This window comes from Branchiostoma lanceolatum, chromosome 18 (assembly GCF_035083965.1).
Source record: "Branchiostoma lanceolatum isolate klBraLanc5 chromosome 18, klBraLanc5.hap2, whole genome shotgun sequence".
NCBI classification, from domain to species: domain Eukaryota; kingdom Metazoa; phylum Chordata; class Leptocardii; order Amphioxiformes; family Branchiostomatidae; genus Branchiostoma; species Branchiostoma lanceolatum.
The window spans coordinates 924,954-948,565 of record NC_089739.1 but is presented as its reverse complement, the minus strand read 5'-3'; the positions used below and the strand labels follow the sequence as shown (position 1 = coordinate 948,565).

Sequence of the window (23,612 nt, the reverse complement as noted above, 5' to 3'; positions counted from 1 at the left end):
TTTGAAAAACTTAAGACAGCAAGGGTAGAGGAACTTCACATGGTTGGGAAGAGAATGTGTTGCGACAAAAACAGTCTCACACGACTTCAATGGTGGGTAAAACAGTTCTGGAAGTCTACGCCGACCTTCAGCCTGACACTACTTGCTCTTGTTCTTTGCCTAAGTCCAATCAAGGGGATAAAAGGGACCTTATAGAATTGGTATACTAACACGTTCCAAAAAAAAGGGGAAAGATGCCTAAAACAAGTTCGTAGGGCAACAGACCGTGCATTGTTGGCAAAGATAACAAACTATTTTTGGCCAACATGCACACTCAATTGGTTAAAGTCACTTGAAATGTTGACACCAAATAAGTAGTAAATCTCACGCGTAGTATTCTTGATATAAGAACGTTAATCTTGAAAGTTAGAAACAATTTCCGTGCAGTTAGAATTTTGAACTTGAAGTGAGAAAGTTTTAGCTCTTCAAGAATAATATTCTAGAAGTAACCAATTCAATTCCTGCAAGAAACATAAGAAAACAAATCTCAATACAAGAAAAAATGCAAGAAGAAAAATTTGCTTGCCCCATCGACAAGAACGATTTCCTGGACACAGAATAAGATTAATTGTCTGTGTGGAAGAAAAACAAGAAAAAAATTCCTTTTCCATTTTTGGTAGTGTATGTCAGAGATAAGCGTATACATACGGGTCGAAAAGACATTTACAAGATTATTTGTCTCCCCTTCACCTACCTAGTACCATCATTCTCATCTTCATCGTTTGCTTCATATAACTCAAATTCTATTTTTAGATTCCCCGCAAAGCTGGCTTAAAAACCGGTCTTAGCACAAACTGGTAATGACTAGGTGGGCTTTAACGCTTCGTATTCAATTGCTATCGTTTGAAAACGTACAAAACATTTCGTCTTTAGATAGCATAAGTAATGTTTCCAAGATCATGTGCTGCCATACAGAGGGGAAGGCATTTAAAAGATTGTTTGCTTTACCTTCACCTTCATTGTCCCATTCTTATCTTCACCATTTGTTTCTCATAACTCGTATTCTATTTTCAAATTCAGCTCAAAGTCGCCTTAAAAACCGATCTCTGTACAAACTGATAAAGACTAAATGGGCTTTAATGCATCTTATCTCATAGTAATGCTATCATCTAAAACCGTTTGGGTTGTTCCTAAGATCTTGCTCTGCTATGCAAAGTCCGTGGCGTGATGGGTGGATATCTTCTGATGTTAGTCCTTTACCTACATAGTCCCATCATCAACTTCACCGTTTGCTTCATATAACTCATATTCTATTTTTAAATTACCCTGCAAATTCGGCTTAAAGCCGGCCTTAGTACAAACTGATAATAGCTACGTGGACGCAAACGCTTTGTAACTCATATTCATGGATACCATTTGAACGAACAAAGCACGTCGTTTTTAATTTTAGATAGCACGAGTAGAGGAACTTCAGATGGTTGCCAAGATGATGTCCTGCAACCACAGACATACATGACTTCCATGGTGGGTAAAAGGTTTATGGAGGTCTCCACCACCCCAAAAGCAAGCACTGCATTGAGACATCCACGAGTTAAACAATCGTAAGAAAACACACCAGGCATTGTCAGCAACCCTTGCCAAACTGTTGTCTAATGTAGCATTAATGCCGCACTACACGCACCTTAGCTGAGTACATTGGGCATTAATGATGGATTTATGCTGGTAGGACATTGAGGGAGTGGTACTTGGACAACCATAATAACCATGGCAGTGTGCACTAACCAAGCATTAGTGCTGCATATGTATTTCTGGCATTAATGCTACATCAGACGACAGTTTGGCAAGGGTAGCTATAGGAAGCCAAACTGCTCTTTGCCGACAAGTACCGTCAATGGGTTATGACGCATAATGTACACCAAAAGTCATCGGCATCCTCTCGCGTTCAAACAAAAGTGTGACGATGACCAAAACAAACTTGAAGGACAACAAACTGCTATAGGACATGTTCTCCGTCAACCTGTGGATCAAAGGTGACAGTACATCTTAGCGAACACCTTCAAATTAATGTCTGGAAATGTGTTAAAAGGAAACATACCTGGCGTTATCAGCGAGAACGGTGAACTGTTCTTCCAGTGGGTTCTTGTTCTTGGCCAGCGTGTACCAGCAGTCCCCACTGAAGCTGAAGAGTTTGCCGTCGAACGTGTGGTAGTGCGGGTCTCCCACGGCGGAGCACGTGCCCGGAGCCGAGGCGAGGAAGGACTCATCGTGGAGAGGCTGGTCAGGGTGCTGAGGGTTCACTACGGTCACTGTAGAATGGAAGAGACAGTTAGGAACGTGTGGTAGTGCGGGTCTCCTACGGCGGAGCACGTGCCCGGGGCCGCGGCGAGGAACGACTCATCATGGAGAGGCTGGTCGGGATGCTGAGGGTTCACTACCGTCACTGTAGAATGGAAGAGACAGTTAGGAACGTGTGGTAGTGCGGGTCTCCCACGGCGGAGCACGTGCCCAGGGCCGAGGCGAGGAACGACTCGTCGTGGAGAGGCTGGTCGGGATGCTGGGGGTTCACTACGGTCACTGTAGAATGGAAGAGACAGTTAGGAACGTGTGGTAGTGCGGGTCTCCCACGGTGGAGCACGTGCCCGGGGCCGCCGCCTGGAACGACTCTTCGTGGAGAGGCTGGTCAGGGTGCTGAGGGTTAACTACGGTCACTGGAGTGTGAAATAAACACATTAAAACTTGCTTGAACCTTTTGTTTTACTTTGTTAGTAGGTATTAACACAATGAAGTTTAAAACGACGGCCATTGGAGTAACTGGTTGAGACACATCAAGTCCATGTAAAAATGTCACTACAGAAAGGTTTGTTTTAATTGTTGTTTCTAATATAGATCTAACCTTGGAGCTTTTAGTGCAGAATGCAATGATGTAGAATGATCACAAGAACTGACAATATCATTCGTCTGTAAAGTCATTCAACTTGCTGAAGATGTTCACAAATCAATATTTCAAATATAATTCCATGGCCAGCTGCTCATTAAAAGCAGGCACACAATTTAAGCTTTAACGGTTTATTACAATGTTAAAGCGCATGGAATATCTTCCCATTTCACTAACAGAGGTGAAAAACATCCTTACTGATCTCCGGCTGCACGATGACCGTCACGTCGTCCGATCCCTGCTGCCCGGCCGTGTCGGTGACCGTCAGGACGAAGGTGTACTCTCCGGGGTGAAGGTTCGTCAGTTGAAGCTGGGGTCTGAGTGTACCCTGGGGAAAATCGGTATTAGAGTTGTTATATCTTAAGGCAGGTTGAACACTATAAATGCCCACTAAAGCAAGACTGTACACCGTCAGGACGAAGGTGTACTCCCCTGGGTGCAGGTTAGTCAGATGCAGCTGGGGGCTGGTTAGACCCTATAAAAGATCGGTATTAATGTTAATCATTGTCTTTAGGCAAAGACCGCATTGTTGTATGCACCATGGTTGCTTCTGAGTCAAAGTGCAATCTTGCAAGCGCCTGATCTATTTATCTATCTATTCCAGAGCTCGAGTCTTCGACGCATATGGATAGTCAGGACGAAGGTGTACTCCCCGGGGTGCAGGTTAGTCAGCTGCAACTGGGGTCTGGACGTGCCCTGGGGGAAATCGGTATTAGAGTTGGTATATCTTCATGTAGTTTGAACACTATAAATGCCGACTAAGGCAATACTGTACACCGTCAGGACAAAGGTGTAACGTTACTACCCTTCGTTATATATATAGCTAGTGAGGTTCTTAATCTTATCAGGCTAGAAACATGTCTTGAAACTAATTATTTCAGTCTGAAATTCCTAAAAAATGGTTAGAAATACCACTTATAAACTATACTTTCAGTCCAACAAAGCACCTGATTGACTATCATTACCTGCATGTCAATGGGATAGGCAGCTTGTTGTCGAGATACTCCGACTGGAATCTGGCGATGCCGTAATATAGTCAAACTCCACCCCTCCCCTTATGCAATACATATACACCTGATTAGCTGCGCTTACCACCATGTCAATGGGCAGCTTGTTGTCCGGATACTCCCACTGGTAGCTGACGATACCGTGGTCGTCCGTGCTGAGGGACCCGTCCAGCGTCAGGGAGGCCTGCGGCAGGTGCACGATCTCGTCCGTGCCGGCAAACGCCACGGGAGGGTGGTCCAGGGCTGCGGAAAACCAGAAACGCGTTTTGTTACTCTTGTTAAGATGTATGTCGGTATGTTTCGGCTCTAAGGGCAGGTGAACGATCTCGTCAGCGCCGGCAAACGCCACAGGAGGGTGATCCAGGGCTACGGACAATCAGAAGGGCACCCTGGTACTCTTTAATTTGATTTGATTTGATTTATTCGACTGTAAAAAGTACAGCCAGGGCTACCCAACTAGCCAAATGCCATTACAACGGGTTAGCCCTTTCAAAAGTATTCTTTCAAAATTACAAGTCAGTATGACTTGTCTTTCATTTTCAATACAAATACAAGTGTTTAGACTGTAAACAGAGAACGGCAGGACAACACCAGGCCCATGCCGGCAAACGCCACAGGGGGGGTGGTCTAAAGTTGGGGACGATCAGACAGGCATATTGTTACTCTTTTAAGAAAACCTGTTGGTGGGTTTAGACTATTAAGGCCAATAGACTACCAAATTTTAATATATTTAGATACTCTCACAATACGAAGAAAGGCAAATGAAGAAAATACTCTTCGTTATAACAAAAGATTCCGAAATCCATTATTATCTCCCAATTCATTGCAACAATAAGAACTGAAAAGGCACCCTAAAAAGCAAGCTTATAACAGGTGGACAGAGATCGGTTCAAACCGTTGAAGATGTTAGACTACAAGCTAAGCTCCGGTCAACTGGAGGCACGAAAACCCTACATAGAGATCAGAACATGCCTTCTCACAGTGAATCTACAAATGAAATTGTATTTCCCCCTTACGCGCAGTGGGTGTTGTGGTTCCCTTGGTGGTTGTGGGGGCAGGTGTGGTCGGTTTGCTCACCACGATAGTGACGTCATCAGTGTCCTGCTGTCCCGACGCGTCGGTCACGGTCAAGGTGAAGGTGTACTCTCCGGGAATCAGCCCGCTCACGGCCATGGTCGGGGAGGTCGTGTCCTGGAAAATGGTGTAGCGTACGATTTAGATAATGTTCGGGGAGGTCGTATCCTGGAAGTTACACAGGATATGCGTTTTAGATTTTCTCATTGGTAGTATCCTGGGAAGTGACGTAAGATACGGGTTGGATACTGTTATTTTGATTGGGACCTAAACTAGTACCATGTGCAGTTAGTTAAAATGTCCTAGTCTTCTACTAGTCCTACTGACAGAGAATATCTTTACCAAAAAGTCGAGTATTAATAAAGTCTACTAGTATCAACATATGACATGGCTAAGATACATGGCAAATTATAACTTTTCATTATCAGAAGTGAATCATGCTTCTTGTCGCATCCTCGGGTCAAAATGGAAAGAAGAGCAGAGTAAGTAGGACGCAGAGTGAATCGGATGTTTCCGAACTCTTTAGAATTATGGCAGATTGGTTCATTTGAAAATGACTCTATGTGTATATGCTAATACGCCGTGATTTCCATCCTTCCTAAGACTAAGAAGCAGGTACCAAGTCCTGGGCGGGACACTGCCGGCGCCAGCAGGAGACAATTTTGATGTCGTCATTAACACATGACACAGTTAAAAGACATTGATACCTATAGCTATTAGCTACCAGTTGTCCAGCAGCAGAATAACAATGCGTCATCAACTGCCTTACCCCCAGACTGAGAGGCAGGTTCTGGTCGGGGTACTGCCAGAGCCAGGAGATGATGCCGTGGTCGTCATGACTACCGGACCCGTCCAGCATCACGGCGGTCTGCGTGCTCTGCACGATTTGGTCCACGCCAGCGTCAGCGACAGGGGGGCTGTCTGGAGATACGGAAAAAATAACATGTTATACATTCCAACCTTTCAGCAACTTCCCATGAAATTATTCAAGAATAAACAGTTCGTGATTCAATCTTAACCTACAGAGGGCTGTCTAAAAATATAGAATTTGAATACCTAGAAAAAAGACAACTTTGTCAAAAATGGTGTAAAGCCATGTCAAGTATATGTCATGTTAAGGCATTTGCAAAATGTGTGTGGCAATCTTTTTAAATTTTTAGTTGCTATCACAAATTTTTACTTAGCCCCGATGTTTTCGTTTGATTATTCTTACACATTATTTGTGTGACATCAAATCCTACCATGCATTTTGTATCAACTGTATATTAAATCGTAACCTTGCATATTATAAATGGTACAGTTATTGACGTAAAACCGGCCTCATCTTGCCACAGCGCCACCAGGTATGCAGCTTATCTACCAAGTCGTACTGCTAGTAATTTGGACTAGGGTACAGATAATTCAACGTCGTTTTTTATCTACCTGGCCTGGATGTGGTGGTCGGTTTCGTGGTTGGTTTGGAGGTGGTTGACGTAAGCCAGCTGTTGATGACGTCAGCAGCATCTGTAGGAGAGTACAATGGCAGAGAACTATCAACTAGCTACGGGCAACCATGATCAATACATTAAAGGCGTATTTGTCATTCAACTATCCATCTATCTATCTCTGCACGCATGCAAACTTGCATCTGTCTTGTTAGACGCAACATATACAGACACAGGCACAGTCCTATGGAAAGAGCGGTATGACTGGAGCGGTATGATTAGATATATGAATATAAATGGTCCATAGCTCAAGATACTGCCAACATATTATGCACTGACGACGATCTACGTGAGGCCAACCAGACTGCCCGTCAGTGACTACAGCCGTGGAGCGGCAAGATATGATGATGATCTCAAAGGGGCAGCCAATACATATACCTTACTTCAACGTTCTTTTCGTTGCCTAACGCCGTAACCGATGCATATTTGGAACCGAACGGCATTCTGAAGTTTAAACATATCCTACGTACTCTGACACAGTGCCTCCGGCAGCACCTCCTTAAGAGATCCCAGTGCTGAGAAGTCGATGACAGTCGAGGCGTAGGCGGGGCTGCTGGCGACCTGCTGGAGCTCGGCCGGGCTGATGCCGCTACCCACCCCGATGGCGTGAACTGTGACCCCGCGGCTATGCAGAGTCTGCGCCGCTAGGGCCGCGTTGTCCTCGGACGCAGAGGCTGTGATGACGACTACAATCTGCGAAGAGGTCAAACAAAAATATCATACCTTTTAGTTGACTATGGATAAGACGGGAGCATTGGAAAAAGCACAGTGATGACAAATATTTACATGGGTATTCGAAATTATAAATTGATAACTACCAATGCGGCACGTCCTTGGAGAGACCGTGATAAAGCCATGAACATGAGACACCATGATAGAATACTACCTCAAAGTAACTCTGAAAGATTTAGGTCTTTGTGGTGAATACCTTGGGATGTTAAGTAATTTAAAATCACGATTTCAAGTGTAGAAATTAGTAGTCAAACAAGCAAAACCAATTATCTTAGGCACAGCCGGTCGTGCGCCTTGGGCTTCGCTGAGCGTGACATCCATGACGAAGCCTAGCATGGCGCCGGTAGCCGTGCCCAGCCCGATATGCCACAGGGTGTTAATGTAAGGGTTAGTACAGTAAACAAATAAGCAAAATAGCTCACCTTAGGCACACCTGGCCGTGCGCCGTGGGCCTCGCTAAGGACGCCGTCCGCGACGAAGCCGAGCGCGGTGCCGGTGGCCGTGCGTGCCCAGCCCGATGTGCCGCAGGGTGTTGATGATAGGTTAGGGTTAGTACAGTTAAATAGGCAGAAGACCTTACCTTAGGCACATCTGGGCGTGCGCCGTGGGCCTCGCTAAGGACGCCGTCCGCGACGAAGCCTAGCGCGGCGCCGGTGGCCGTGCCCAGCCCGATGTGCCGCAGGGTGTTGATGATAGGTTAGGGTTAGTACAGTTAAATAGGCAGAAGACCTTACCTTAGGCACACCTGGGCGTGCGCCGTGGGCCTCACTGAGGACGCCGTCCGCGACGAAGCCGAGCGCGGTGCCGGTGGCCGTGCCGAGCCCGATGTGCCGCAGGTTGTTGATGCCGGTCTTCAGTTCGAACAGGTTGTCGTGCTCGTTCAGGTAGAACTGCAGGGCCGGGTAGCTGCCGTAGCTCACCACGGCGATCCTGGACGTAAATATGGTAGTTTTGTTATGGTCTGTTCTTTTTTCACAACGTTGAGATATTCAACATCTGAAAAATCAAATTTTCTCTCCGTCTATTTAATGGAGCACATACATGTGTCGGCCTTTTTGAAAGATATTGATAGTACTGATCGCGATCAAGCTAAATATGGACGACTTGCTTACAAAATACAGCTATTGCATTTAAAAAGATTTTAAATGACAATATTGACAAGCCACCACAAACTATACAAACAAATGCTGTCAATCGCGATGAGTATTGACACATGTTGGTCTTTTGGCTAGGAAATGTTAGCATCAAGCTTCAGAAAGCGACTACTTTAAAAATAAACTTTAAATAAAACCTTACTGTGTAGCGTCTGCTCCGATGGTGACCTTCTCCACGACGTGTTTGAGGAAGGAGCGAACCTTGTCAAACTCCGCTTGTGGAACACTGGAGGAACTTTCCACTACAAACACCACGTCAGCCTTCATGTCACACGGGGTAGTCACTGGGGAGAAATAAACATTATATTATTAGACCTGGTAACGCTACTTATAGTAGTTATTCTCACTAAGAGCAACTTTCCACAACAAACACTACATCCACCTTCATGTCACACGGGGTCGTCACTAGGGAGAAATAAACAATATCAGAAACGGTACCAATACTATACAGACACGCGTATACATCAACCGCAAGTTAGTTACTCTCACAGAGAAAAAAACTCTCTACCACAAACACCACATCAGCCTCCATGTCACAAAGGGGGGTCACTGGGGAGAAATAACGCCAATCATGTCATGTTATCATCAATTTTACCGCTAACAGTATGTGTATGTATTTGTCTGTCCCTAACCGTTCACTCTCAAACATCAGCTATACTGCACCGAGAGTCAATGTAGTGTACCGTGACTTTTGACAATAAATAAACAGTACAGAAACGGGTAGGCACGGACGACTAGCTATTCTCACAAAGGAAGAATTCACAAAAACATCATCCACCTTCATGTCACAGGGTGTGTACATTTGGGGAAAATGACAGATCATATGCTATGTAATTGTGACATCTTGGTCCGCTTATATCGGGTCACAGTGAGTTGTATAATATTTGAATGTCAGTTGCACCATGAAAGAAAAGGTTTTTGAAGAAACCCCTTCATTGATTTTTTTTTAAACTTTGTTTATCAACAAGAAACTCAAATCTGTCTGAACCCGATTTTCATTGAGACCTTAAGGGAGGACGAAAGAGTAAGAAGATGAAACAAAGATACAGGTTACAGTATGTCCTCTGAATGTTGATTTTTTTAAAAAGTAGGCATGACTTTCGCCTATACTAACGTGGATGACATCCCAGAATGCCGTCCTGCAAGGACCACTGATCGCCGACGTCACATGACGGGATCCCGGCCACGCACTGGATGGATCCTCCTGGCAGGCACACACACAGCTGGCCCGTACCCTCAACTCCCCATTCCTCTCCGAGCTGTAAGAGGAACAAAACTATCAGGGGTAAGACGGACAGACAGAAACACGGACAGACACACGTACAGCTGCCCGGTACTCTCTACTCCCCATCCCTCTCCAAGCTGTGATGGAAACAGGGCAATCAGAGGTGGCACACTTCACCCATCACCCATCACGCACACACACACACACACACACACACACACACACACACACACACACACACACACACACACACACACACACACCACACACACACAAACACAGATTAAGTTAATAATATAAAGAGAATAGACACCCAATTTACGTTGGCCAGACGCTCCACTCCTACCAAGCTGCGATAAAAACAACGCAATCAAAGATGGCAGAATTTACCCCTCGTTGGCTCCCTGACTCACTCACTCCCTCATTAACTCACTAAATCACTCACTCACTTCCTGCTCACGCGTTTTGACTTCAAACATCCGAAAAGTATGGGGTAAGCGTAGATAATAAGTAAACAAGATCCACGTACAGCGTAGTACTGGTCTCCCTGCAGACAGCCGCACTCCTCTGCTCGCACGCACCGGGAGCCGCTCAGCAGGTAACCCTCGTCGCACTGGCAGCCAGGCAGGGTGGTCCGCTGGCACCGCATGGGCGCAAGAGGGTTAGCACAAGTCGCTGGGCAGGCTGTTACCAGGGAATAGTGGCTGTTGGGTGGGCAGTTCACGGCTAAGGGGAGACACAGAATGGTACATTATTAGTACATGCAAGAACATTATAATCCTGTATAATGTGCTTGATACATTGTGGTCCGCTGGCACCACATGGGCGCAAGAGGGTTAGCACAGGTAGCTGGGCAGGCCGTTACCAGGGAGTAGTGGCTGTTGGGTGGGCAGTTAACGGCTAAGGGAGAGACATAATTTACGTTAGAACATGGTTGTCCACTGGGAATCAATTGCAGTAGAATATCAATATTCGTTAACGCCCCGAACCAACTGCCCCCAACTGACTCCAATGACCAACTCACACCAGAATAGATCACTCAAAGTACCGGTAACAAAATGAACTGGGCAAAAATTACAGTTGGTAAAAGAGTTGCTACCGACCGATAGTGATAATGAACAAACCAATAGAAATTTTAAAAATATTGAATAAACATGTACATATAGGCTCTTTTATATACCTATCCGAGTCGTAGCGTAGCCGCATTTTACTACTTATCTGTCTTATCTTAGATTGATAATAACTGTTTACGACTAACGTTACTTTGGACAAACCATCGGATATCTTAAAGATGACGTCTGACTTACCGCACATGGTCTCGTCTCTCCAGCCGACGATGACGACACCGGCAGCTGCGCATGCGTCGGCGTATGCCTCCATGGCGTTGCAGAGCATCTCGTGTTCCCCGTTCTCGGCTGCCATGTCATACACGCATGCGTCAAAGTAGTTCGCCGGGTTCACATAGTCAAGGCATGGCTGTTGGAAAGGAGATGAACAAAATTATGATTAGATACAGTCACTTCTATCTTCTAGCCGTCTGTTAACGGTTAGGGGGTTATTATTGCTGTAATTAACCAAAATTAAAGCGAGCGTGCGGTTTCTCTCAATGTTGAACAAAAACAAGTGACATTTGTTCATGTTTTCTTCCATCACTTTTATCATACATCTAGCATCAATTGTCTTAACTAGAAATGTTACGCCAACAATTCTGAAAGTTTTCTTCTTCGTCAGATAAAAACATTATTTGACATACTTGAAGACTCCAGTTGTGTCTGTCATCTACATACAGAACGAGCTAATTATGACTAATCTTGTCGGTAAAATTGAGCCTTCGTGCTCAAGACTGAATAATATTTACTGACCTGGAAAACCAGTGCTCTGTCTACTGATATAGTTAATGCCCCAACAATTTTGTCTCCCATTAGGTTCCAACTGTTCTTTTTTGTTCGAAGTGACACACAGCGTTTTCCTACCTGGAAGGCCCCGTTGATATCGGTGATCTCTTCACAGTTGATGTTAAGGTTATTATAAGTTCACCTTCTGTTAGATTGCGACTGTTCTTGCTGTTCTTGTTTGAGGTTAGACAATATGTTTTCCTACCTGGAAGGCCCCGTTGATGTCCGTGATCTGCCCACAGTTGGTGGCGCTCTCAATCTCCCCCATGAACGCCTGGTCCACCGTGCTGATGTCAAACTGATCATCGGTTGCCTGGCAACTGAGAGGGATCACAGACCAAATATGGTGTTTGCACACACGTGGCTATGACGCAACTATTGTCCACTATGATCATGGATGCTGAAACATGTAAGTTGTGCTGCAAGTTTGCATGTGAATATGCTCAGCTTTGTCCTACTCTTAGTGTTTGACGTGGTCGACTGTGTCTTTCTATCTCTATCCCTCTGGATCTTTTCTTCGTCCGCGAAAGCAAAGCGAAAACCTTAGCACAGATCATAGACACAGGAAATTCTGTATCTGTATCTGTATCAATATAGCCGGTATAACCGCCATTAGGCGTAACACACCAGCAATTATATGGCCAAAGAGTATTCCACATGAACGAACACATTTCACATATCGATATTACGTGAAAAAAGTTTCGGTTGGTCAGTCTACCTGGTTCACACCTAGCTGTAGTGTAGAACCAGTCACCATTGCCCTGATTAAGACGGCAGACTGTCCACCGAAACGTAGGCGGAAGCAAAACATCGGTTATGTACAAAGACTTTGTTAATAATTATGAATATATCTAAACATGCTGTACTCACGCCGCGTCGTCCGGAGCGAGCCAGCTGTTGCCCATGTCCACCTCGTTCAGAGCCAGACTTTGGTCCGGCCTCAGCAGCTCGTCGTCAGGGTTACCGTTAAAGTTCCCGCACAGACCGTCAACCTGGCCTGGAAGTGTAAGATACAGACTTTAGACGAACCTTGTATGGCTGCAAACTACAATAGATTTCCGTATACATACTGAACGCAGAGACAACACTGTAAGGTGACTGAAAGGTTTTAACAACTCAAACCGGTAAGGACCCCTACTCTTTTTGGTAAGTGTGGTGGGTTTTTAACGTGCTCGATGTGTGGCTTTCCTCAAACAGGACCTCTATTCAACATTCTGTTCGAGGGATTCCCTAACCAAAGAGAGGTACTCATTTTTACCGGAGTCCGGTGAGTAAAAAGGTGTTAAGTGAATTTCCAAGTACACAAGGCTAGGGCCTGCTAGGGACTCGAACTCAAAGCCTACAGATTCTATGAAATATTTCATAACCTACCAGCGTAGTCCAGCGGCACTTCTACCTCCACGCGGTGATCCCCGTCGTACTTGACGGTGACGCACATGTCGGTCTCCACCAGGACCATGTCTCCGCTCAGACGGATGGTCGCCTGACTGTTCAGACACACGGGAAGGGTGCGGCGCACACCGTCAACCTGTGGATAGTTTTTTTTTTTAAACCTAGTGTCACTGACCAAGGTTTGGTGGGACCGCATACATACGTGTTCTTAATATGGTAATCACCATCAGACACATTTTTGCACGGACCAAGTTCCATTAACACTAGGTGAAAACGTTTAATCAAAAAGTGTTCTTGGAAATTCATTTTTTCAATTGATAACATTCATCCCATACCTATTAGTCGTTTTCGTCGACACATTTCAGACAACCTTCTACAGGTACATAAAACCAGTAACGAACGTTGCTACCTGGACAGCATTGAAGCATTCTAAGACGTTGTAGACAATTTTGAATAACATCTACAATTAAAATGTTCTAACCCTAACTCATACCCTACCCTGTACCCTAACCCTAACTCAAACCCTACCCCATACCCTAATGCTAACCCATACCCTTCCCTAACCCTAAACCGTACCATAACCCGATCACAAACCGCTGCCCCAAGCCATCGCCCTCACCATGACTTCGCGGTTCTTGAGAAGCCAGATGGAGTGGCCGTACAATGTGAACTCCACTGCGTCCACGAAGCTGACCCTGGTATCCCCCATGCGATGCCCGTTTTTCCCGGCCACTTTGAAGTTCTGGTGCCTGACTAACGTGTACTTGCAGGCCCCCTGGAAGAAGTAGCCCTTGCCGTCGAAGGTCTGGTAGTGGGGGTCACCAAAGGCCGTGCACATCGCCACAGCTTTAGATATAGATGAATAGCATGTTAGTGCCAAGCAAATTGACACAATACAGTAAAGAGCGTGGAAGAAAAGCTAAAAATTGTAAATGGTTTACATTTTTGTGTTACAAAGCCATTGTGATTACTTTCTGGAAGTCCCTTCGATCGATTGGACATGTAGTAATCTTAGCTTCATCTATTACAACACATTTGCGTACTAAGTCTCCTATGTCGGTTTGCTGTACACAACTCTGTCTAAACTTTCATGTAATATATCTCTATTCAAAATCACAATTATCCAGAAATATCATGATATAATATAATATAAGTATTAAAAAAGGAAAGGGTAATGATTTGGAATATCTGACGCTAGACTATAAAGTACGAATGTACGTAAAGTAGAAGGCCTTACTAGCAGGACAGGTCACGTGTCCGATGCAGTTATCCTCGATGTCAAAAGTCTGCGGCTCGTCATCAGGCCGTGGTGACGTGGTCGGCTTGGGGGTTTGCGCCGTGGTCGTTATTGGTCTGGGAGTCGGCGTGGTGGTCGGTTTCGTGGTCGGCTTGGGGGTTTGGGTCGTAGTTGTGGTAGGTTTCAATGTTGGAACTAAAACAATAGCAAAATGTGTCATCATTTACAAAGTATTATTTTGTTTCAAACTCAAATCCTTTTAACTTCTTAGAACATGCAATTAAGATTTTGGACCAAAAGCCCTCTCCGTCAACATATTTCATTCATATGATTCTTGTGTACAAAATGATACAAGAGCGGCTAGTCTCAAACTCCTTTTTGCACAATTTGCATTCCAAAATATTTCTCCAGTCACTTTAGGTTGGTTGTCATGAACAGGATTGACGAAGCAAGATTTACAGAGTCAGCTCATTTAACATACATGTATATGGATTTCTAGCAAATACACCGTTAGCTCCTGTCTGGAAAAAACGTGTACCTACCCTGGTGACATCCGTAGACGCCATCCTGGAGAATCCAGACTGCGCCAGGTAGACAGGACATCGGGGCGCAGCTGACCTGGAAGTTCGGGAGACACTCGCACTGCTGCCCGTCTTCTGTTCCCCACTGTTCCCCGAGCTGATGATAGATACGCAAAGGAACACTTAAGGTTTAATTGAAAGAACACTGAAGTGTCGTGTCGTGCCATGTCTTTAAGATGTTTCCCTGCCATCTTTACAACAAGATATACAGGAAACCATCTGTAATAAGGGCTTCTGTTGAGAAGTTTTACGAATGATGCCGAGTTATTACCTTCCAGGATCTCCAGGGATCCTTTGTACAAGACCAAACTCTTCATCTTCTAGAGCAAACGCAGTTTTTGATATTATCATAGCAAGCATCAAAGGCAATGTAACGAGTTTTATGAGCCTCATATCCAAGTTGAGCTATGCATGGACTTGCAGAGATACTTGTGGACTTACCTCCCAGAGGATGTATTTGAAGTTTTCTGTACCCTGGTATCCAAACCTATCATTATATTATGATAGCTCCCGAGTCTCCTCTCCGACAATAGACATAGATTTGCGGAGAGGAGACTCGTGAGCTATCAAAATACAATGATTGGTTTGGATACCAGGGTACAGTTCAGTTCATGTCATTCTCAGGGAGAAGTGAACTAAAAATATCACAAAAACGGAAAAGATGCATATAATGTACCGTGTGGTAGTTTCCTTCAAATAGACATCCGCAGTCCTTGGGCTCTACACACGTCATGCCGCTCCAGATGTAGCCCGGGTCACACTCGCAGCCCTCCACATCGGGCAGGCCGCACGCGGAGGAGGCAGTCGGGGTCCGGCAGCTGTCCTGGCAGGCAGAGGTGGAGTACGAGTAGTGGCTGTGGGGAGGGCACTGTAGGGCTAAAACAATGGAGGGAAATGCAACTGTTTTCAGTATACGTAGGAAGGATCTGCCAATAAAAAGCCTAACGCTAAGTCTAACGCTAATCAAACCTCCTTGCGCTAATGAGTCTTCTACGTAGCTCTATGAACGACTTGTATGATAGACGACACCGGAGCTTCATCGTCAAAATCATACATCATAATTGATATTTCGAGAAGATCGTAACAAACAGTAAGACGATGTTCTCACCACAGCCCGTCTGCTCCCTCCACCCATCCAGGTGAATCCCTGCTGCTGCGCAGGCTTGGGCGTAATCCTTAACAACAGAGGCAGAATATACTCAATAAGAAAGAAAATCATGTAAAAACTATCTGTCAACCTCCCATTCACTCAATTATCTCAATGGTTTGTAATTGTGTTGTCTTCTTTACGTTGTTTGAAGTTCAAACGTTTGGATTTACAAACTGTGAGGCTGTACAGTTCCACTATAACATTGTGACATGAAACAAATCAGCTCCAACGGACTTTTATAGATACTCAAACTTCCCAAGAACTTCCTAGACTGGAGCTCTCTACCATACTCAACTACTCAAATATCAGACTTGGCCAAGTTTAAGAGGGAGGTCACGTAACACCTGAGGAACCACCAATAACCACGCTCTACCACTTCCTGGGTATGTGACCCCATGCCAGCAAAGGGATGTTGCCCAGTGCTAATCCGGAACCAAAATTTAAAAGTGTGCAAATATCTTCTGTATTATTGTGTATTATGTGATTGTAAACCCTGCAGCAATTCAGCATTGGCTGCCATTGCATGGGTAATTTCGGACCAATAAACCATTTATTATTATTATCATATTAAAAAATGAATACCTCGAAGTCCTCGCACATCATGCCGTGGTCTGCCGTGCTGCCCGTCGCAGCCATGTCGTACACGCAGTCGTCCACAAAGCCAGCCGGTTCAACCGCGGCGAAACAGGCGCTGAACGGGCTGCTGGAGGCCTGCATCTGTCCGCAGAACTGCTGACTCTCTAGCTCCTGCACAAACGCCTGGTCGGCCTCAGCGATGTCAAACTGCTGGGAAGCCTGAACCGCAGGACAACTGTAAACATGAGAAAGGAGATACATTAGTCACATTAGACATTGGTTCTGTTATTCCGCACTCTACTGTCCAAACGCCTGGGCAGCCTTCGCGATGTCACACTGTTGGTAGGCCTGGACCGCAGGGCAACTGGAGGAGGGAGGTAGGTATTTCATTGGTTAATGGTTAAGCTTTGTCGGACATTCCTGGAAGAGTAAGGAAGTGATGATTAGCAATGTTCGCCTACGGGCTCTGAAGCATCGACTACGTACATCCATCAACTGTGTGAGGTTTGTAGCAGTGCACTGGAAGGCTCACCCGGAGCTTTGGAGGAGTTATAGGAAGGGTCGAAGGGTAAGGGCCATGAACATCCGTAAAATCTTCACGATGAGATGATGATCAGCAATAACCAAGGAGGTTAAAATTAACCTCCTTGCAATAACATATTAATGAAGAGAAATGAGATACACTAATCACAAGAGATTCAGATTCTGCATTTTTGAAGCTTTGTCACCCTAGGCGATATCAAACTGCTAGTGCTACAGCACTGCAGAGCAACCGAGTTATTAGATTGATCACATCTTAACTAGATTCTGGTCAGCAGCATCTCTTGACATTGTCAAGTTATCAATTTCCTAACCAAGTATTGCTTTAGAAAGGGAAGGAAAGACAGGGGGAATAACGTTTATCTAACATAGGTTTATAGCTTTTGAAATCGAACATTATTTTGGTCACAAATAATAAAACGTCAAAAGAAAACCAGATCACAAACCCTGGTTCGTCCTCCGCCACCCAGCTGTTACCGAACTCCACGCCGTTCTGTGCCGGGGTCAGGTCAGGTTTCACCAGGTCGTCTCCTTGGAGACCGTTCGCGTTGCCACAGAGACCGCCAACATGGCCGGCAAGGTGGGCAGGCAGCTCCACTGTAACACTATAAACATCAAGGTTGAGAAAACATCTAAATACATTTTCTTCTTCTTTGTGCCCGACAATCGCGGTACGTGTTTCATGACTTCCTGCTATTAATCAAAATACCATAGAAACCCTTAGCAGTTTTTCTATACTTGTCAATTATTTGTTTTTATTTCGTAGCAGTTGAAACGAGAAAGAGACCAATGTGGTGTACGCGTCGAAACCAACAAATAAGAAAAGAAAATGAATAGATACTGTTTTAGAGCCCTTTTTGTCCAAATTTAAACCAAAAAAAAAACACTATGGCATGACCACCAGTTCATAAAAAACACAACACGTACTGATGGTTGCCGTTAAACGTGACGGTGATGCACAGGACGGTGTCGATGACGATGTTGTTTCCCTGCTGGGTGATGGACGCGAAACCTCCGAGACAGTAGGGCAGGGTAATCTTCAGTCCGTTCAGCTGTGATGGGTAGGGAGAAAAACGGGTTTCATTGCTGTAAGTATCAGCTACATAGCCAAATGGTTGTCAGTAGAAAGCCTAAAGCATTGTCAGTGACACAGTCAAAAGGGCCATGAGCTACACAGCCCCAAGGTTCGGGAGCTACAAAGCCAAAAGGGTCGGGAGCTATACTCTCCAAGCAGAGGTTGATGGAGAAGGTTGTGAACGTTTTATCGTATGCCCCGTTTTTTGCCCGGACATATGAGTAGGGAGCTACACAGCCAAAAGGGTTAAATCCTATTTTTAAACATTATCAGCTACACGACCGAAATGATTTTTTTTGTCGATGTGTCATAAATCTTTCAGCTATCTCCCTCTGGGTTTAAGAATCCACAAAGATATCCAACTACTTTAAGGAAACCAAGCAACCATATATATATATATATATATATATATTATATTAGACTATATTCTGTCTGACAGAATATTCAGAAACTTAACTGCATCACCTGCAAATTGATAGTTTGTTCCTCAAGATAAAGTAAATTAAATTTGTCCCGTCGTTTAAGTCAGACTTCCATTTTAAATCCAGTTTTAGAAGCACCAGAGGACTGTTCGAAAGCTTGTTGGTAAGCGCCTTATTTTGTGTGCGGAAATAGCGTGTAAATTTGTTTAAATGTTGATTTTCACCATGGATGAACCTTCATACGAATGTAGTTGAAAAAGGCATACTCACGAAAACGTCCTTGCCCTTAGTTATGGAGACCGTCCGTCCATATAAGGTAAACTGTCCATATATGGTAAACTGCCCATATAAGGTAAACTACCATATAAAGTAAACTGCCCATATAAGGTCAATTGCCCATATAAGGTAAACAATCAAATTTGGTCATACTCACGAAGACCTCCTTGCCCTGAGTTATCGAGACTGTCTGCCCATATAAGGTAAAGTCCACGGAATCCACAAACGACACCCGCATGTTCCCTCTCCTGTTGGCGTTCCTGGCGGAAACCGTGAAGTCCTGGCCTCGGGACAGCACGTACTTACAGTTGCCCTGGAAACACATACATACTGGTAAGTGTGCAGGTAAGGTACAGGCCATACTTACAATTACCCTGAAAACACACAGGTAATCATGAGATCAAGGTAAACCTCTAACGTTAGCGACATCTCTTGTTGATAGTCCGTATGTACAGGTTAGGGTACAAACGTGCTTGTTGTGACACAGGCAGTGTGCAGTTGTGCAAACGATTACATTTGCAACTTTCCCATGATTATTTGAAAGACGTTTTGAATACTACTTTTAAAGTAATTTACACATAACTAAAACAATAATACATAACTGTTAATAGTTATTACAAATAATATCATTCAAGAACAACTCAATCACCAAATACCTGGAAATTGAACCTCTTTCCATCGAAAGTTCGGTAGTGAGGGTCTCCTCTCGCAGAGCACGTGACTCTGTCTAAAAACAAGTTTAAAAAACCGAGTCGACATGGATTTAGAAAAGATGCCAATTATATGTGCAAAAATAACAAGTCCGGTAGACGGTTTCCTAAAATTTCAACTTAGAGTTTCATCTAGATTTTTTTACATAATAGCATCCAGTTAATTTGGGAATCTAGTTTAAATTGAAACTACCTTCCACATTTCAGCTATCATAAACTTAAATAGCTTAACATCACACTGGTAGATAAAAATGAAGTAAGAATTAGTAGCAGCCATTGATGACCCCTTGGGGATTGGACCCATTCTGAAGGTTTCTGGGACTGGATCCAATCCAGAATTCTGGGAACTGGAGTCAGAATTCTGAGAACTGGAGTCAGAATACTGTAGAATTTCTATATATGCAGGTTGTGCAGAAAGAAAACAAAAACCAAGTTGAAGGACGAAAACACCAATTTGGAAGGTTTAGGTGTTGGGAGGTATGATTCTGCAGAATTCTGACTTCAATTCACAGAATTTTGAAAAAGTTTGCCTGCTGTTTCTAAAATTCTTCAGCATTTTGCCCCCAGTTCCTAATTCTGGCTCCATTTCTCAGAATTCTGAAGAATTTCTCAGAATTCTGAAGAATTGGGCTAATCCCCAAAGCGTCATTAATGGCTGCTACGTATTCTTAACTTCATTTTACCTACCCGATGAGATATTAAGCCAACTATGTTTAAGATTGCTGAAATGTAGGAGCTAGTCCCAAATTACATCGGAATTCCAAAATCAAACTGGAGGCTGTTACATGTAAACGCACAAGACTATGTAGGGAAAAATTCAAGTGAATCAATCTAAAAGAAGATAAGCACCCACCTCCACATAGTACGTCTCCGAGACACTCATTCCCAATGTTCACAACGTCGTCGTTCACTGTGTAACAATATGGGAATTTTTTTTTTAAAAGAAGCACTTAACATACACTGCCTGTTATTGAAAACGATTGTGATTCTATGCCACATCAATGGCAATGGCAAATGGTCATCGATATTTCCGTATATTATGATGTGTACAATTCAACATGTAAGATATAAAATAAAACATACTGGGTGCGACTGGAGCCTGTGTTACTGGTTTGGCTGTTGTTGTAGTCGGCTTCAGAGTGGGAAGAGTCGGCGCTGGGGAGATCCAAAGGCAACAGTTCATCAACCATAAACACGTTTTCATCGTTGAGGTGTGTTACGCCTTAAGTCAACTCATCAGTTATGCAAAAACAGACCAAATCGAGCAAACAAAATCAGGCGCGATATTGTCTAGAATTCTACTTTGGTTGCCTACCTTGGGAAGAAGGCGTTGGTGTAGTGGTCGGCTTGGGCGTCTGGGTTGTAGTTGTTGGGGTTGGGGTTGTAGTCGGTTTGGGCGTTTGGGTTGTAGTTGTTGTCGGCTTGGGCGTTTGTGTTGTAGTGGTTGTAGGCTTTGGTGTTTGGGTTGTAGTTGTGGTTGGTTTCAAAGTCGTAGTTTCAACTGAAAGTAAAAGAGAGATGTAACCATATAATAGAGTACTCTCTAGTACTAGTAGTCTCTCTAAAAGCGAATAGCTTCATTGGAAAGTCCATAGGTAAATACGAGTAGGGTTCCTTAAAATGAATCTTATTATACATGTATGTGTCTCAGACGATTGGCGAATTTGGATTATCATGTTTATGCAACGGATGAAGGCTTTTAGATGGGGGTAAAAATAAATCTTTAGCTGAACAGATTTGCATTTTGTGCTTAGACAATGCAAGAGATTTTCACATATAACTTCGCAAAGTTTTGACGACATCTTCTTTTTAAAATCGTCCGAGGTGTCAAAGTCGAAAAGAGTGGAGATATTGATAAATTGATTGACTGACTAAAAATATAAGTTTACCTTCGCACAGCTGAGACGACAGCGTCTCCTTGATATCGTCCAAGGCGTCGAAGTCGAAGACAGTTGAGACTCGGTCCGGACTCCCGGCGATGGCGGACAGCTCCTGGTAGTTAATCATCTCCGTCACACCGATAGCGAACGTGATCACGCCGTCGTTATGGAGATTCTACAGTAAACATAAACAACTTGTTGGTTATAAACAACAGGAGATGGCGGACAGCTCCTGGTAGTTAATCATCTCCGTCACACCGATAGCGAACGTGATCACGCCGTCGCTATGGAGATTCTACAGTAAATATAAACAACTTGTTTGTTAGTGAACAACAGAAGATGGCGGACAGTTCCTGGTAGTTAATCATCTCCGTCACACCAATAGCGAACGTGATCACGCCGTCATTATGGAGATTCTAGATTTTTTTTAAATACATTTTGTCAGCCAGTGAACAAACGAATAATTGAATGTAGACTGTAGACTGTAGACAAGATAGGGCATTAACATTGAGAACTCGCATCATGCGATTCAGCCGATTTAGGCGTAGGCAAAGCGATTGCTCGTACACGGATAAAAACATACAGGATTGAATGACTCATCGTTGACTGTCTATATATCTAGGGCACAATATTGAAAATTCATACATTTTTGTTAGTACAGAGAAGACGTTGATAGTGTAGTCCTTATCTTAGGTAATAATCGTGCAAATAAGTTATTTTATATTCATCGGCAAATCCACTGACAACAGTTAAGTTAGGGACGGTACATTGTTACCTGAGACAGGTTGACCCCAGATTAAAAAGACATTGATAATGAAAGGGACGGCACTTTGTTACATGAGAAGGGGATAATGTAAGGGGCAGTTCGTTAATACCTGAGAGGGGAGGATGATGTAAGGGACGGTGCGTTGTTACGTGAGAGGGAAGGATGATGTAAGGGACGGTGCGTTGTTACGTGAGAGGGGGTGATAATGAAAGGGACAGTACGTTGTTACCTGCGAGGGGAGGATAATGTAAGGGACAGTATGTTATTACCTGCGAGGGGAGGATGATGTAAGGGACGGTGCGTTGTTACGTGAGAGGGGAGGGTGATGTAAGGGTCGGTACGTTGTTACCTGAGAGGGGAGGATGATGTAAGGGACAGTACGTTGTTACCTGCGAGGGGAGGATGATGTAAGGGTCGGTACGTTGTTACCTGAGAGGGGAGGATAATGTAAGGGACAGTATGTTATTACCTGAGAGGGGAGGATGACGTCGTCCCCGGACCGTCCGTCCGTCACCACCACCACGATCTTGGGCACTCCCGGGCGGGCGCCGCTAGCAGCGGTCAGGGCAAGGTCACGGGCAAACGTCAGCGCAGAGCCTGGGAACAAAACAGGAAACACATGACTTAGATTCATTTCGACAGCTAAAATGCTTCGACGATAATATTCATCAGATCGTAAGTATCTAGTTCCAAATGGCAATGCCTTTATAAACTTTTACCTGAAAAATTTGGAATGATTATTCTATTATTATTACTTCTGTTTTGCTTGCGTTGGAACTGGTCTTACCACAACAGACAATATCCAACAAATTAGAGATAGGGTTATTGTAAACTGGGAAGCGTCTTTGACTGATTGCTCCAATCACGTGTGTGGCTAAGGTCACGTGCCTAAGAAATATGTCATTCATCCTGACGCAAGCTGTAGACAATCAAAATCACTAAACGCTTTTTGGAGCGTTGTTTTTAATGGATTGCGGTTAGGGATGAGCAAATGGACGATGGACAATACATTAGAGACAAAATAAAGATCCGATTCAAATGAAGATTATGGCATACCAGTGCTGGTCCCGCGGCTGATGACAGCGATGTTACTGATGGCCTGCTGCAGCCCAGCCAGAGAGTTGTGTGCGTTCAGAGCGAACTCCTGCTGCGGAGGGTTACAGTTAGGGAGTAAAGAAAGATTGTAGCGTACCTGTGCTGGTGCCCCGGCTGATGACAGCGATGTTACTGATGGCCTGCTGCAGCCCGGCCAGAGAGCTGTGCGCGTTCAGAGCGAACTCCTGCTGCGGAGACGAGCTGTACTGCACAACCCCCACCTGGGTAGCCGACGGGCCGATGTTGAAGAGTCCGACAACGTTGTTCAGGAACGTCTTCACCTGAGAGATACGAGTACAAGATGGTAAGGAGCATGAGATGACTACTTTTTGTGGAGAAATTGCTTGAAAGGCTGTGATTATATGAGAAATTAATCTCCAGGCAGATCTAACGGCGGCAAAGACCGTATCTAACTGGTAAAATGAGT

At 44.4% G+C, this 23,612-nt stretch overlaps 1 protein-coding gene across 1 annotated transcript in view; it reads right to left on the bottom strand.

Moving 5' to 3' along the window:
* Window positions 1-3,490: 3,490 nt before the first annotated feature.
* LOC136424547 (zonadhesin-like) overlaps window positions 3,491-23,612 on the bottom strand; it is a 31,349-nt gene continuing 11,227 nt past the window's right edge. Inside the window, exons 3-33 of the mRNA XM_066413162.1 lie at window positions 23,283-23,466; window positions 22,560-22,687; window positions 21,334-21,499; window positions 20,760-20,945; window positions 20,528-20,599; window positions 20,298-20,354; window positions 19,391-19,461; window positions 18,892-19,047; window positions 17,889-18,013; window positions 17,408-17,566; window positions 16,428-16,656; window positions 15,804-15,870; window positions 15,372-15,571; window positions 14,657-14,792; window positions 14,115-14,309; window positions 13,497-13,723; window positions 12,857-13,013; window positions 12,356-12,482; window positions 11,691-11,805; window positions 10,898-11,066; window positions 10,120-10,316; window positions 9,480-9,624; window positions 8,723-8,770; window positions 8,508-8,649; window positions 7,946-8,141; window positions 6,950-7,172; window positions 6,418-6,498; window positions 5,765-5,916; window positions 4,938-5,112; window positions 4,007-4,164; window positions 3,491-3,610 (exon numbers count right to left, since the gene is read on the bottom strand). Of these exons, the coding sequence (XP_066269259.1) occupies window positions 3,506-3,610; window positions 4,007-4,164; window positions 4,938-5,112; window positions 5,765-5,916; window positions 6,418-6,498; window positions 6,950-7,172; window positions 7,946-8,141; window positions 8,508-8,649; window positions 8,723-8,770; window positions 9,480-9,624; window positions 10,120-10,316; window positions 10,898-11,066; window positions 11,691-11,805; window positions 12,356-12,482; window positions 12,857-13,013; window positions 13,497-13,723; window positions 14,115-14,309; window positions 14,657-14,792; window positions 15,372-15,571; window positions 15,804-15,870; window positions 16,428-16,656; window positions 17,408-17,566; window positions 17,889-18,013; window positions 18,892-19,047; window positions 19,391-19,461; window positions 20,298-20,354; window positions 20,528-20,599; window positions 20,760-20,945; window positions 21,334-21,499; window positions 22,560-22,687; window positions 23,283-23,466 (4,548 nt within the window). The 3' untranslated portion in view covers window positions 3,491-3,505. The remainder of the gene's footprint in view (window positions 3,611-4,006; window positions 4,165-4,937; window positions 5,113-5,764; window positions 5,917-6,417; window positions 6,499-6,949; window positions 7,173-7,945; window positions 8,142-8,507; window positions 8,650-8,722; window positions 8,771-9,479; window positions 9,625-10,119; window positions 10,317-10,897; window positions 11,067-11,690; window positions 11,806-12,355; window positions 12,483-12,856; window positions 13,014-13,496; window positions 13,724-14,114; window positions 14,310-14,656; window positions 14,793-15,371; window positions 15,572-15,803; window positions 15,871-16,427; window positions 16,657-17,407; window positions 17,567-17,888; window positions 18,014-18,891; window positions 19,048-19,390; window positions 19,462-20,297; window positions 20,355-20,527; window positions 20,600-20,759; window positions 20,946-21,333; window positions 21,500-22,559; window positions 22,688-23,282; window positions 23,467-23,612) is intronic.